A 14862-nucleotide genomic window follows, 5' to 3' on the forward strand; every position below is an offset into this window, starting at 1 on the left:
GCCAGGCCAAGCCAAGCCATCGATGAGGAAGGCTAGGCCAGGCCAAGCCAAGCCATCGATGAGGAAGGCTAGGCCAGGCCAAGCCAAGCCATCGATGAGGAAGGCTAGGCCAGGCCAGGCCAAGCCATCGATGAGGAAGGCTAGGCCAGGCCAGGCCAAGCCATCGATGAGGAAGGCTAGGCCAGGCCAGGCCAAGCCATCGATGAGGAAGGCTAGGCCAGGCCAGGCCAAGCCATCGATGAGGAAGGCTAGGCCAGGCCAGGCCAAGCCATCGATGAGGAAGGCTAGGCCAGGCCAAGCCATCGATGAGGAAGGCTAGGCCAGGCCAAGCCATCGATGAGGAAGGCTAGGCCAGGCCAAGCCATCGATGAGGAAGGCTAGGCCAGGCCAAGCCATCGATGAGGAAGGCTAGGCCAGGCCAAGCCATCGATGAGGAAGGCTAGGCCAGGCCAAGCCATCGATGAGGAAGGCTAGGCCAGGCCAAGCCATCGATGAGGAAGGCTAGGCCAGGCCAAGCCATCGATGAGGAAGGCTAGGCCAGGCCAAGCCATCGATGAGGAAGGCTAGGCCAGGCCAAGCCATCGATGAGGAAGGCTAGGCCAGGCCAAGCCATCGATGAGGAAGGCTAGGCCAGGCCAAGCCATCGATGAGGAAGGCTAGGCCAGGCCAAGCCATCGATGAGGAAGGCTAGGCCAGGCCAAGCCATCGATGAGGAAGGCTAGGCCAGGCCAAGCCATCGATGAGGAAGGCTAGGCCAGGCCAAGCCATCGATGAGGAAGGCTAGGCCAAGCCAAGCCATCGATGAGGAAGGCTAGGCCAAGCCAAGCCATCGATGAGGAAGGCCAAGCCAAGCCATCGATGAGGAAGGCCAAGCCAAGCCATCGATGAGGAAGGCCAAGCCATCGATGAGGAAGGCCAAGCCAAGCCATCGATGAGGAAGGCCAAGCCAAGCCATCGATGAGGAAGGCCAAGCCAAGCCATCGATGAGGAAGGCCAAGCCAAGCCATCGATGAGGAAGGCCAGGCCAAGCCATCGATGAGGAAGGCCAGGCCAAGCCATCGATGAGGAAGGCTAGGCCAAGCCATCGATGAGGAAGGCTAGGCCAAGCCATCGATGAGGAAGGCTAGGCCAAGCCATCGATGAGGAAGGCTAGGCCAAGCCATCGATGAGGAAGGCTAGGCCAAGCCATCGATGAGGAAGGCTAGGCCAAGCCATCGATGAGGAAGGCTAGGCCAAGCCATCGATGAGGAAGGCTAGGCCAAGCCATCGATGAGGAAGGCTAGGCCAAGCCATCGATGAGGAAGGCTAGGCCAAGCCATCGATGAGGAAGGCTAGGCCAAGCCATCGATGAGGAAGGCTAGGCCAAGCCATCGATGAGGAAGGCTAGGCCAAGCCATCGATGAGGAAGGCTAGGCGTCGATGGTGATGGCTAGGCGTTGATAAGGCTAAGCGTAGATAAGGATGGTTAAAGGGTTAGGGGGTGGGGATAGAGGAAGGTTAGCTGAAAAACAGTTGATAACAAAAAAACAAATCTTGCTCCAAAATTTATTTAATGTCAAAATGTCACATACCACTCTGAACACCCGCATGAACAGGCCAACAGTGAAGAACTCCTTTAAAGTAAACCTGTGACGGGGGTTAAAATCTGGATACTTACCTGAGTAGTGGGAAGCCTCTGGTGGTCCCTCCACAGGACCGTCTCCTTCTTGAAGCTTCACTCCCATCCATGTATGAGCACAGCTGTACTGAACACAGGTGAGCCAAGTCCAATGAAGTGCATGTGGACTACAGATGTGCTTGTATACAGCGGGAGCGCGGCCACGAGAAAGATATCAGACTAGCTCTCCTCTAATATGTCTCGAGGGACCCAACACTGGGCTGTAAGAGGACAGAGGATACCTCTAGACCAACCAGAGGGTTTCCACTACCGAGGTATCTAAATTCATGCTTCAGATGTGCTAGAACAGTTGTTTCTCAACATTTTATTGGTATGTACCCCTTATAAAACCCTGTACTCACCAAGTACCCCCTAGCATAGTAAATATTATCACAAGTACCCCTTAAAGAGACTCTAACGTCAAAAAGCTCCCCTGGGGGGTACTCACCTCGGGTGGGGGAAGCCTCCGGATCCTAATGAGGCTTCCCACGCCGTCCTCTGTCCCACGGGGGGTCTCGCTGCAGCCCTCCGAACAGCCGGCGACAGACCCGACTGTCAATTCAATATTTACCTTTGCTGGCTCCAGCGGGGGGCGCTGTGGCTGCTCTCGGCTCCGAACTACACGGAATTACCCGATCTCAGTCGGGTCCGCTCTACTGCGCAGGCGCCGGAAACTTGCGCCTGCACAGTAGAGCAGACCCGACAGCGATCGGGTATTTCCGCCTAGTTCGGAGCCGACAGCCGTCAGAGCGCCTGCGCAGGAGCCAGGAAGGTAAATATTGACGTCATTATTCTCGGAGGGCTGCAGCGAGACCCCTGAGGGACGGAGGACGGCGTGGGAAGCCTCATTAGGATCCGGAGGCTTCCCCCACCCGAGGTGAGTACCCCGCTGGGGATCTTTTGATGTTACAGATCCTCTTTAACAAATACATATTTAATCGTAGTACATGATAATTGGTTCTAAACAATTTCCAAGCATTTACTGTTGCTTTTAAATTAGAAAAAAATACTAATTTGGTGTTTATATAGGATTTATAATTTTCTAAAACTCTAAATTTGTTACTCTTGGTCAAGTATATCAAGCCTGAGTACCCCCTGGAACCATCAGAAGTACCCCCTGGGGTACGCGTACCGCATGTTGAGAAACTAGGTGCTAGAAGTCCCTCTGTGCAGAGGCCATATGCCTTTATCCTAGCATGACTAACACAGGCTACTGAAAGCATCTGAAAACCTTGAGTATAAGCATATAAAAGTGCAAACTAGTAAACAGCAGTGTTACCTGGAGAACTTTATGGATCCACATTCTCCAGCTCGATGGCATACGATCCACAATGCACGGACAGGCATTCTTTTCCAGCAGGATGGTCTACCAGTCACAAATAATGCATAGCACAGTAAATCTGCAGAAATGGAGAAATCATTATTTATATCTTGTAACAACATATAGTGAAGTATCGGCAGCTGAAAAAGTTTGGCCTACCTCAAAATCTAATGGTGCAGTTCTACACTGCAGTCATCAAATCCAACATAACATCATCTATGACTGTATGGTTCAGCTCCTGCTCAGCATTAGAAAAGGGGAGGCTGCAGCGCATCATCCGATCAGCGGAAAGGATAATTGGCTGTAGCTTACCTTCCCTGCAGGATCTTTACGCTAGCAGGTGCAGAAAGAGAGCGACCAAAATCGGAGCAGTGCTTTTCAGCGCTGCTAGATTTGGGCGCAGCCGGCGCCTCCATAGACTTCAATAGGAATAATTCCTATTGAAGCACTCAGTGAGTAACGTCGGCTCAGTCAGAAGACGGAGCCGAAGTTGCTTAAAAACATAATAATTCGGCCTCCAGCAATCGCTGGAAGCCGAATTATTTCATTCCCCCACTATCCATGTCGGCCTGGAGGGGGAATAGTAATTAAATCGGCCCGGACTTGTGCAGAAGCAGGATCAGCTATATACTGCTGTATCCTGCGGCCAAGTCTACCGGCGCCGATTTCAAATGTACTCACCAAAATTGCCTCTGACCCAGCTCACTCCATCTTCCAGCGCATGCCTTCAGGAGTAAGATTCCGGTCAATCGCTACCAAAACCTCTAGACACAGGAACAGCTTTTTTCCTCAAGCGGAAGCCATACTTAATGCTGAACCACGTTAGAGCTGCTAGGACTTGAAAGTAATCAGCACAGAACTGAAAATGAACAATTCTCACATTGCTTACTGCCACTATACTTATAATTATTATTTAGTATTTATATAGCACCGACATATTACACAGCGCTGTACAGTGTATGTATGTATGTATGTATGTATGTATGTATGTGTATATATATATATATATATATATATATATATATATATATATATATATATATATATATATATATAGTCTTGTCACTAACTGTCCCTCAAAGGAGCTCACAATCTAATCCCTACCATTGCCATATGTCTATATTATGTAGTGTATGTAGTCTAGGGCCAATTTAGGGGTGAGCCAATTAACTTATCTGTATGTTTTTGGAATGTGGGAGGAAACCGGAGTGCCCGGAGGAAACTCACGCAGACACGGAGAGAACATACAAACTCTTTGCAGATAGTGCCCTGGCTGGGATTCGAACCAGGGACCCAGCGCTGCAAGGCGAGAGAGCTAACCACTACGTAATATACACACTGTCTGTCCTTGTATTGTTTTTGTTTGTTAAGCAACTGCCAAGACAAATTCCTTGTAGGTACAAACTTACTTGGCGAAAATAAATTGATTCTGATCTGTAGATTGAATAAGTCTGCAGAGATGAGTCCAAGTTTTGCACAAGATGATACTGACTGCTCTGATATCACAGTAGACTCTCAGTCTTCAGGTGCATATGCAAGTGCTCTATTAGCATCGTCCATAAGGATCAAGCTCAATTCTTTGAATATACCTGAACAGCATGTACTGATTCTATGGAGACAGGAGGAGGGATGACAGTGCGCCACTCAATGAGCTGAGTTATCAATGCACCCTTCTGTAGCTAAGGTTAATGCCTGAAAGACACAAGGCAATTTTTCCACCAGGGTGCATGGAAGCTGAGGCACACTATGGGGCTGTGGAGGTGCAGGGAGGCTGGGACACACTGTGGAGGTGCAGGGAGGCTGGGACACACTGTGGAGGTGCAGGGAGGCTGGGGCACACTGTGGAGGTGCAGGGAGGCTGGGGCACACTGTGGAGGTGCAGGGAGGCTGGGGCACACTGTGGAGGTGCAGGGAGGCTGGGGCACACTGTGGAGGTGCAGGGAGGCTGGGGCACACTGTGGAGGTGCAGGGAGGCTGGGGCACACTGTGGAGGTGCAGGGAGGCTGGGGCACACTGTGGAGGTGCAGGGAGGCTGGGGCACACTGTGGAGGTGCAGGGAGGCTGGGGCACACTGTGGAGGTGCAGGGAGGCTGGGGCACACTGTGGAGGTGCAGGGAGGCTGGGGCACACTGTGGAGGTGCAGGGAGGCTGGGGCACACTGTGGAGGTGCAGGGAGGCTGGGGCACACTGTGGAGGTGCAGGGAGGCTGGGGCACACTGTGGAGGTGCAGGGAGGCTGGGGCACACTGTGGAGGTGCAGGGAGGCTGGGGCACACTGTGGAGGTGCAGGGAGGCTGGGGCACACTGTGGAGGTGCAGGGAGGCTGGGGCACACTGTGGAGGTGCAGGGAGGCTGGGGCACACTGTGGAGGTGCAGGGAGGCTGGGGCACACTGTGGAGGTGCAGGGAGGCTGGGGCACACTGCGGAGGTGCAGGGAGGCTGGGGCACACTGCGGAGGTGCAGGGAGGCTGGGGCACACTGCGGAGGTGCAGGGAGGCTGGGGCACACTGCGGAGGTGCAGGGAGGCTGGGGCACACTGTGGAGGTGCAGGGAAGTTTAGAGCTATGGGGGGGGGGGCACTGTTACCGAGTACGAGATCTCCAGCTTCTAAACTCACAACAAAACTCTAATGCTGGGAAGTTTTAGCAACACACACAACACTCACCTGACCATCAGCAGCTGATTCCGGCCACGCCTCCTCCGGCTCCCCACTTCCGTCTGGGCGCGCTCCACTTCCTGCCCCTGTCAGCGCTTCACTTCCGGTGGTAATGGCGGCGCTCTGATCCCCGCCCCATGGAGGCCGGTGCACGGCAGAGACCCGCAGCCTGACGGTCACACCACGCCCGACCGGGAGCAGCATGGCGGCCACCGCCGATCTGTTCGAGGTGATTGCAGGCGAGGCTCCCACCCTGTAGCGCAGCGGAGGGGTCCTGTGTGCCCGGGGCTCAGTGACAGCACTGGGAATAGGACAGCACCCATGGGTGTCTCAGGGGTGCCGCCAGCAGAGGACGCTTGGCAGCAGCTCAGCACCCGGCGGGGGGTTCTCATCATTTGAGGTTCTTGGTAATAGATGAGTAATGTCATCTGAGGGGTTCTGTCAGGAGAGCAATGGCAGCACCTCACAGTAAGGAACCAGCAGAGAGGCCCTGTCTGTATACAGGTGACAGGACCCCAGGCAGCCAGGAGGGGGGCTTATTGACAGGACCCCAGAGGTAGCCAGAAGAGGGGATCTCCTAGAACAGGCATAGGCAAACTTGGCCCTCCAGCTGTTGAGGGACTACAAGTCCCACAATGCATTGCATGAGTCTGACAGCCACAGTCATGACTCATAATGGCAAATGCATTGTGGGATTTGTAGTTCCTGAACAGCTGGAAGGCCAAGTTTACCCATGCCTGTACTAGAAGCTCAGTAACAGGACCGCAGGTAGCTAGGAGGGGGGCTCTACCAGAAACTCAGTGAAGGACCCCAGGCAGCCAGGAGGGGGGCTCTGCCAGAAACTTAGTAACAGGACCCCAGGCAGCCAGGAGGGGGACTCTGCCAGAATCTCAGAGACAGGACCCCAAGTAGCAAGGAGGGGGGGGGGGGGCTCTGCCAGCAGCTTAGTGACTGCACCCCAGGGTGATAAGCAGAGGAGACCTGGCTTGTGCTTCTGCTGTTTGATACTAGGATGAGTCAGTGATCTACACGAGTGGATTGTGAGTTGGGGCAGTGTGTGTCCTGTGCAGACCCTGCCCTGCATGACAATGTGTGACAACAATCTAGCTATTCTGTTAACTTGCTTGTTAATCGATGACTGATAGTGACACAGTGGTGGTTTGCAGATTGCCTCTGTGCTGGTGGGACACTGACTAACTGCAAAGTTTTAAATAAGGAAGACACCATTTATTGGCTAATTAAAGTGAACAAGAATAAGCTTTCAACTACAGATAGCATAGCAGAGTGACACTGTGCTGGTTGGCCAGGGACTGATTGCAGAGTGACACTGTGCTGGTTGGCCAGGGACTGATTGCAGAGTGTCACTGCGCTGGTTGGCCAGGGACTGATTGCAGAGTGTCACTGCGCTGGTTGGCCGGGGACTGATTGCAGAGTGACACTGCGCTGGTTGGCTGGGGACTGATTGCAGAGTGACACTGCGCTGGTTGGCTGGGGACTGATTGCAGAGTGACACTGCGCTGGTTGGCTGGGGACTGATTGCAGAGTGACACTGCGCTGGTTGGCTGGGGACTGATTGCAAAGTGACACTGCGCTGGTTGGCTGGGGACTGATTGCAGAGTGACACTGTGCTGGTTGGCTGGGGACTGATTGCAGAGTGTCACTGCGCTGGTTGGCCGGGGACTGATTGCAGAGTGACACTGTGCTGGTTGGCTGGGGACTGATTGCAGAGTGGCACTGCGCTGGTTGGCCGGGGACTGATTGCAGAGTGACACTGCGCTGGTTGGCAGGGGACTGATTGCAGAGTGTCACTGCGCTGGTTGGCCGGGGACTGATTGCAGAGTGACACTGTGCTGGTTGGCTGAGGACTGATTGCAGAGTGGCACTGCGCTGGTTGGCTGGGGACTGATTGCAGAGTGGCACTGCGCTGGTTGGCCGGGGACTGATTGCAGAGTGGCACTGCGCTGGTTGGCCGGGGACTGATTGCAGAGTGGCACTGCGCTGGTTGGCCGGGGTCTGATTGCAGAGTGGCACTGCGTTGGTTGGCCGGGGACTGATTGCACAGTGGCACTCTGCTGGTTGGACGGGGACTGATTGCAGAGTGACACTGCGCTGGTTGGCTGGGGACTGATTGCAGAGTGACACTGCGCTGGTTGGCTGGGGACTGATTGCAGAGTGACACTGCGCTGGTTGGCTGGGGACTGATTGCAGAGTGACACTGCGCTGGTTGGCTGGGGACTGATTGCAGAGTGACACTGCGCTGGTTGGCTGGGGACTGATTGCAGAGTGACACTGCGCTGGTTGGCAGGGGACTGATTGCAGAGTGACACTGCGCTGGTTGGCAGGGGACTGATTGCAGAGTGACACTGCGCTGGTTGTCTGGGGACTGATTGCAGAGTGACGCTGCGCTGGTTGGCAGGGGACTGATTGCAGAGTGACGCTGCGCTGGTTGGCTGGGGACTGATTGCAGAGTGACGCTGTGCTGGTTGGCTGGGGACTGATTGCAGAGTGACGCTGTGCTGGTTGGACGGGGACTGATTGCAGAGTGACACTGTGCTGGTTGGCCGAGGACTAATTGCAGAGTGACACTGCTGGTTGGCAGGGGACTGATTGCAGAGTGACACTGCGCTGGTTGGCTGGGGACTGATTGCAGAGTGACACTGCGCTGGTTGGCTGGGGACTGATTGCAGAGTGACACTGCGCTGGTTGGCTGGGGACTGATTGCAGAGTGACACTGCGCTGGTTGGCTGGGGACTGATTGCAGAGTGACACTGCGCTGGTTGGCTGGGGACTGATTGCAGAGTGACACTGCGCTGGTTGGCTGGGGACTGATTGCAGAGTCACACTGCGCTGGTTGGCTGGGGACTGATTGCAGAGTGACACTGCGCTGGTTGGCCGGGGACTGATTGCAGAGTGACACTGCTGGTTGGCAGGGGACTGATTGCAGAGTGACACTGCGTTGGTTGGCCGGGAACTGATTGCAGAGTGACACTGGCTGGCTGGGGACTGATTGCAGAGTGATACTGTGCTGGTTGGCTGGGGACTGATTGCAGAGTGACACTGGCTGGCCGGGGACTGATTGCAGAGTGACGCTGTGCTGGTTGGCCGGGGACTGATTGCAGAGTGACACTGTGCTGGCTGGGGACTGATTGCAGAGTGACACTGTGCTCGTTGGCTGGGGACTGATTGCAGAGTGACGCTGTGCTGGTTGGCTGGGGACTGATTGCAGAGTGACACTGCGCTGGTTGGCAGGGGACTGATTGCAGAGTGACGCTTTGCTGGTTGGCTGGGGACTGATTGCAGAGTGACGCTGTGCTGGTTGGCTGGGGACTTATTGCAGAGTGACGCTGTGCTGGTTGGCTGGGGACTGATTGCAGAGTGACGCTGTGCTGGTTGGCTGGGGACTGATTGCAGAGTGACGCTTTGCTGGTTGGCTGGGGACTGATTGCAGAGTGACACTGCGCTGGTTGGCTGGGGACTGAGTGCAGAGTGACACTGGCTGGCTGGGGACTGATTGCAGAGTGACGCTGTGCTGGTTGGCTGGGGACTGATTGCAGAGTGCAGTGTTCTCCCCATAATTTTTTTACAGCCGGGTGGCATAAAAAAGTAGCCGGGTGGGGCGAGATGTGAGAATGCAGGGTCGGTGCTTCTGTGAACAAATCTGCTTACAGCATAGGAGGAGGTTAGCCAATGACAGCCGGGTGCTCACCAAAACTAGCCGGGTGGAGCACCCGGCTAAAAGGGCCTGGGGAGAACACTGGAGTGACACTGTGCTGGTTGGCTGGGGACTGATTGCAGAGTTACGCTTTGCTGGTTGGCTGGGGACTGATTGCAGAGTGACGCTGTGCTGGTTGGCTGGGGACTGATTGCAGAGTGACGCTGTGCTGGTTGGCTGGGGACTGATTGCAGAGTGACGCTGTGCTGGTTGGCTGGGGACTGATTGCAGAGTGACGCTTTGCTGGTTGGCTGGGGACTTATTGCAGGGTGACACTGTGCTGGTTGGCTGGGGACTGATTGCAGAGTGACACTGTGCTGGTTGGCTGGGGACTGATTGCAGAGTGACACTGCGCTGGTTGGCTGGGGACTGATTGCAGAGTGACGCTTTGCTGGTTGGCTGGGGACTTATTGCAGAGTGACGCTGTGCTGGTTGGCTGGGGACTGATTGCAGAGTGACGCTGTGCTGGTTGGCAGGGGACTGATTGCAGAGTGACGCTTTGCTGGTTGGCTGGGGACTTATTGCAGAGTGACGCTGTGCTGGTTGGCTGGGGACTTATTGCAGAGTGACGCTGTGCTGGTTGGCTGGGGACTGATTGCAGAGTGTCACTGCGCTGGTTGGCTGGGGACTGATTGCAGAGTGACGCTTTGCTGGTTGGCTGGGGACTTATTGCAGAGTGACGCTGTGCTGGTTGGCTGGGGACTTATTGCAGAGTGACGCTGTGCTGGTTGGCTGGGGACTGATTGCAGAGTGTCACTGCGCTGGTTGGCTGGGGACTGATTGCAGAGTGACGCTTTGCTGGTTGGCTGGGGACTTATTGCAGAGTGACGCTGTGCTGGTTGGCTGGGGACTGATTGCAGAGTGACGCTGCGCTGGTTGGTCGCGGGGGCTGATTGCAGAGTGATACTGCACTGTTTTTTTTTTTCTACTCCTGAAATGTTCTGGGCATTACTTTGAAAATCAGTTTTGTTTCAGTTATAACTGAGAGTAACTGAATAAGTGAAAAGGGGCCTTAGTTTTTAAGTGTATTCAGGATAATGCACTCTTTCGATCCATGTTGTGGTTGCTATTATTAGTATTTTCCTATTATTCATATGTGATGTCACAGAGATCTGAGCGATTGGTGTGATGTGTCACGACCTAAAAGGTTGGGAACACTTCTGAAAAGAGAATGCAGTTTTTATCAGTTACAAGGGAACACTGGGCCTGCTGATTCCAGTGCGTGCTGAAGCTGGACAGGTCCCCAGACGCTCTGATTACTGGTCAGTGAGTCATGCTAGCCCATTCCTGTTGTAACAGGAATGCAATGTACAGCTGTCAGTGCTTGCAGCGTCTGCACATTACAGCTTGTTGATCACCCTCCTATTTAAAGACTATTATTTTTTTATATTTAGCAGATCAATGCTTTATATAAATTATACCTGCTGGATGTGTTTACAGGTTTCCTATTCTTCCTCAGCAATCTCCTGCTGCCTGTTTACTCCCTCTCCCAGCCTCTCAGTCAGTCTGAAGCCATAATAGGCTATTGGTGTATAGGGAGCATACATTTGAAATCAGCGCTGGAGACTTGGGCGCAGGATACAGCCGGTATACACCTGATCCTGCTTCTGCACAAGTCCCGGCCGTGTTAATTACTTTTCCCCCCTCCAGGCCGCCATGGATGGGGGGAATGATATAATTCGTCTTCCAGTGATTGCTGGAAGCCGAATTATTGTGTTTTTAAAAGCAACTTCAGCTCCGTCTTCTGACGGCGCCGACGTTACTCACTGAGCGCCGCTATAGATGTAATTCCTATTACAGTCTATGGTGGCGCCGGCTGCGCCCAAATCTTCCTGCGCTGAAAAGCACTGCTCAGTATAGGGAGCCATGTTTCAGCTGACAGAGCAGCATTTTCTTCCCTGGATGCCCTTGTGATTAAAGCTGGCTGCACATTTCAGATCGTTGTCACCCAAAATCATTGACAGTAGATATTGTCAGTAAGGTGCAAATACAGCAAATTCCCCAGTATCTGTCACCAGCGGGGATCGCTTGATGCTGGTACATGTGCTTGTCGATTGCTTGAGCAACCAGCCGAAAAAGCACAAATCTCCCCCCTTGAATATTTACCAAGCCTCCAGCGACATCTCGTAACCTTCCTGTTGCTGCTAGCGGCCTTCTGGCATCATCTGTGCAGGGAACCCAGTTTGTCACTGTCACTGTGCGACACGCAAGGCACGGTAGAAGGGCATACACAGCCCTTCTACCGTTCCCGTTATATGCGCAGCGGTGCAATGCGCTATCGCACTGCTGCATGCATTTTTCGGGACTCGCAGCGCAGATCCATTCCTGTAGTGAATGGGATCTGCAGCGAATAGCAGCGCAGATGGAGTGCGATTGTACGCGTTGCGTTCCGATAGCACAGCCATCTCCGTTAAATGATGTGAACCAGGCCTAATAGGGCAGAGATTTTATTTCTGAATTGAGCTTGCCATATGTTTATTTGGTCATGTGATGTATCTGAATCTGATTGTTTCAGAACACAGGTTTAGTGTATATGTCACGGCCAGAACCCGAAGTCTGGCCACTTCGGGTTCTGGCCGGTCAAAACGAGAAGTGGCCGGCTAATGCGGCCAATGTGAGAAATGTACCCTAATTTCGGACTTTGGCCGGCCAGAACTCGTTGTGGCTGTATGTGGCCGGCCAAGTCCCGAAGTCCTGCTCCCTCGGCTCTCCCCCGCTGCCTGCACTGTCAAACCTCAGATCAGGGCGACCGGACCGAAGAGGCGGAAAGAGGCAAAGCACACAAGTCACCCGCAGGACGTGAACACTTCAGTGCGGAAGCGCCAGTCATTTGGCACTTCCGCATGTGAAGTGTACAGGTCCGGGCGGGTAGCCTGCGCGCTACTCTGCCTCTCTCCGCTTCTCCCCGCCTCTTCGGTCGCCGTGATCTGAGGTCTGTGAGTAGTGCAGGCAACTCTCCCGGCGCACACGAAAGCCCCCCCCCCTCCCAGCCAATCAAAGCACACAGAAAAGCGCCCCTCCAGCCATGCAGAGCACCCCAGCAATGCAAAGTGCGCAGCCTCCCCCCCCCCCCCCTCCCAGCCATGAAAAGCACCTAGTGAAGCACCCCAGCCATGCAAAGTGCGCAGCCCCCCTGCCATGCAAAGCACCCCCAGCAATGTAAAGTGCACAGTGAAGCCCCCCCCCCCAGCCATGCAAAGCACCTAGTGAAGCACCCCAGCCATGCAAAGTGCGCAGCCCCCCCCCCCCGCCATGCAAAGCACCCCCAGCAATGCAAAGTGCTCAGTGAAGCACCCCAGCCATGCAAAGTGCGCATTGAAGCCCCCCCCAGCCATGCAAAGCACCCCCAGCAATGCAAAGTGCCCAGTGAAGCCCCCCCCCCGGCCATGCAACGCACCCAGCGAAGCCCCCCCAGCCATGCAAAGCACCCCCAGCAATGCAAAGTGCCCAGTGAAGCCCCCGCCATGCAACGTGCCCAGCGAAGCCCCCCTAGCCATGCAAAGCACCCTCAGCCATGCAAAGCACCCAGAAAAGCCCCCAGCCATGCAAAGCACCCAGCAAAGACCCCCCCCCCCCCCAAGCCATGCAAAGCATCCCCAGCCATGCAAAGCACCCAGAAAAGCCCCCAGCCATGCAACGCGCTTAGAGAAGTGCACCCAGCCATCACTAATCACTACTGTAATTTGATCTATCCCCTGTGTCACTCGACTGCCGCGGCAGAGCAGCTAATTTTAAAGCGCAGGATGATAAATTTGTCTGTTTTCGCCAAGAAGTAGACACGCTGCTGATTTGTTGCAGGATTGTGTATTCGCTGTAACAAAGAACCTTTTTTTTTTCCTGTGAAGGGTATTATGCTGTTGTGTATCTTTCAGAGCAGAGAGGAGGTTCCGAGTGCCATTCATGGTGCTGGACAGGACCAGGGATGTTCTGGGATCTGTGCGTTTTGGACTTTGGCCGACTGACTTTGGCCGTTTCTAGAACTGGCCGGCCAATGTCAGAAATTCCCAGCATTTTGGACTTTGGCCGACGTCCTATCGGCCAGTTCTAGAAACGGCCGGCCAATTCTAGAATTGGCTGATTTCTGGTTTTGGCCGTAACATATACATAGACCTGCGTGCTGCTGAACACAATGATATGACTTCCTGCGTTTGTTTTCGTAGGAGCCGTTTGTAGCAGATGAATACATTGAGAGACTGGCATGGCGAACCCCAGGAGGAGGGTCCAGAGGAGGAGCAGAGACATTCGATCCTAAAAGGTGTGTGTCTTATTGTGGCAGGTACTCACTGTATGAAAATTACATGGTGCATTAAAGTGAACCTGAACTCTTGCACAGGACAGAAAGAAAACACAGAGAAATGCACCCTGTATGTATTTAGAGAGTTTAACTTGTCTAATTCCCCCTCATCTGTGATTAATCACAACTGTAATTATATCACTCAGCTGCCTTGGCAAAGCAGCTAATTTGTAAACCCAGGATGTTAACATTATGTTTGCTCTTCTTCCATGAAAGCAGGAAGTAGACACAATGCAGATTTATTGCAGAATGTGTATCAGCTGTAAAAAAGAAATGTTTTTCTTTAACCAGTCAGGGCCATATGCTTACACCGCCCAGTGACCAGGATATTTTTTTACAATTTAGTGCTCTGCAGCTTTATTAGCTCACTGCAGAGCCATACAACTTAGCACACAAGTGAATCCCCTCCCCCTTTTCTGCCCACTAACAGAGCTTTCTGTTGGTGAGCCATGATCACTACCAAGATGTGTGGTTTTTTTTTTTGTTTTGTTTTTTTTGAATAAATATTGATTTTTACATAAATAGACATATTTTTTTTTATTTATGTAATAACCCACCCTCCCGTTGCCAGCCTATGACAGCGATCAGCTGTCACAGGCTTCAGCCAATGAGAGCTGATTGCTCTCCTGCGTCCCATGTGGACAGAGCTTTCTGTTGGTGGGCTCTGATCACTGCTGCCAGGTTTATATATTTATTAATTTATTTGTTATTTTTTATTAAAAATTGCCATTTTTTTTCCTTCCCTCCGTCCCCCTGACAGCCAATCACAGCGATCCTCTCTCATTGGAATCAGCCTATGAGAGGGGATTGCGATCGGAGCCTCTCCAGGGCACAGCCGAGTGACACGGATGTCCCCAGTACAGCGCTGCAGTAGATCGCCGCGCCGTCTAACAGTCTCCTAGCGGCATTTGCCGATGGCAGACTGTTGACGGGAGTGGAGCTCCGTCATTCAAGTGGGGTTCTGCGCACATCGGCATGCGGGATCTCCTGCAAAACACGCCCCCAGGACTTGACACCTTTCGACATTTGGCGGTCCTAGGGCTTCCACCTTGCTGACACGTATCGGTGTTAGGCGGTCGGGAAGTGGTTAAAGGATATTATGTTGTCGCTTGGCTTTTAGAGCAGAGAGGAAGTTCTGAGTTCATGTCCGCTTTAAAGGATATCTAGGGCTAAAGGAGATCAAAATGGCGCTGAAAAATTTGTGCGCACCATGTGCCGCTATA

General features: G+C 53.4%; 2 protein-coding genes across 2 annotated transcripts in view; one reads left to right on the top strand and one right to left on the bottom strand.

Annotated features, from left to right (window-relative positions):
• Positions 1–5738, bottom strand: part of AP5M1 (adaptor related protein complex 5 subunit mu 1) — a 43905-nt gene extending 38167 nt beyond the window's left edge. The window contains exons 1-2 of the mRNA XM_068254375.1: positions 5643–5738; positions 2937–3057 (exon numbers count right to left, since the gene is read on the bottom strand). Of these exons, the coding sequence (XP_068110476.1) occupies positions 2937–3004 (68 nt within the window). The 5' untranslated portion in view covers positions 3005–3057; positions 5643–5738. The remainder of the gene's footprint in view (positions 1–2936; positions 3058–5642) is intronic.
• EXOC5 (exocyst complex component 5) overlaps positions 5709–14862 on the top strand; it is a 59774-nt gene continuing 50620 nt past the window's right edge. Inside the window, exons 1-2 of the mRNA XM_068254374.1 lie at positions 5709–5862; positions 13506–13600. Of these exons, the coding sequence (XP_068110475.1) occupies positions 5836–5862; positions 13506–13600 (122 nt within the window). The 5' untranslated portion in view covers positions 5709–5835. The remainder of the gene's footprint in view (positions 5863–13505; positions 13601–14862) is intronic.

This window comes from Hyperolius riggenbachi, chromosome 9 (assembly GCF_040937935.1).
Source record: "Hyperolius riggenbachi isolate aHypRig1 chromosome 9, aHypRig1.pri, whole genome shotgun sequence".
Taxonomy (NCBI): domain Eukaryota; kingdom Metazoa; phylum Chordata; class Amphibia; order Anura; family Hyperoliidae; genus Hyperolius; species Hyperolius riggenbachi.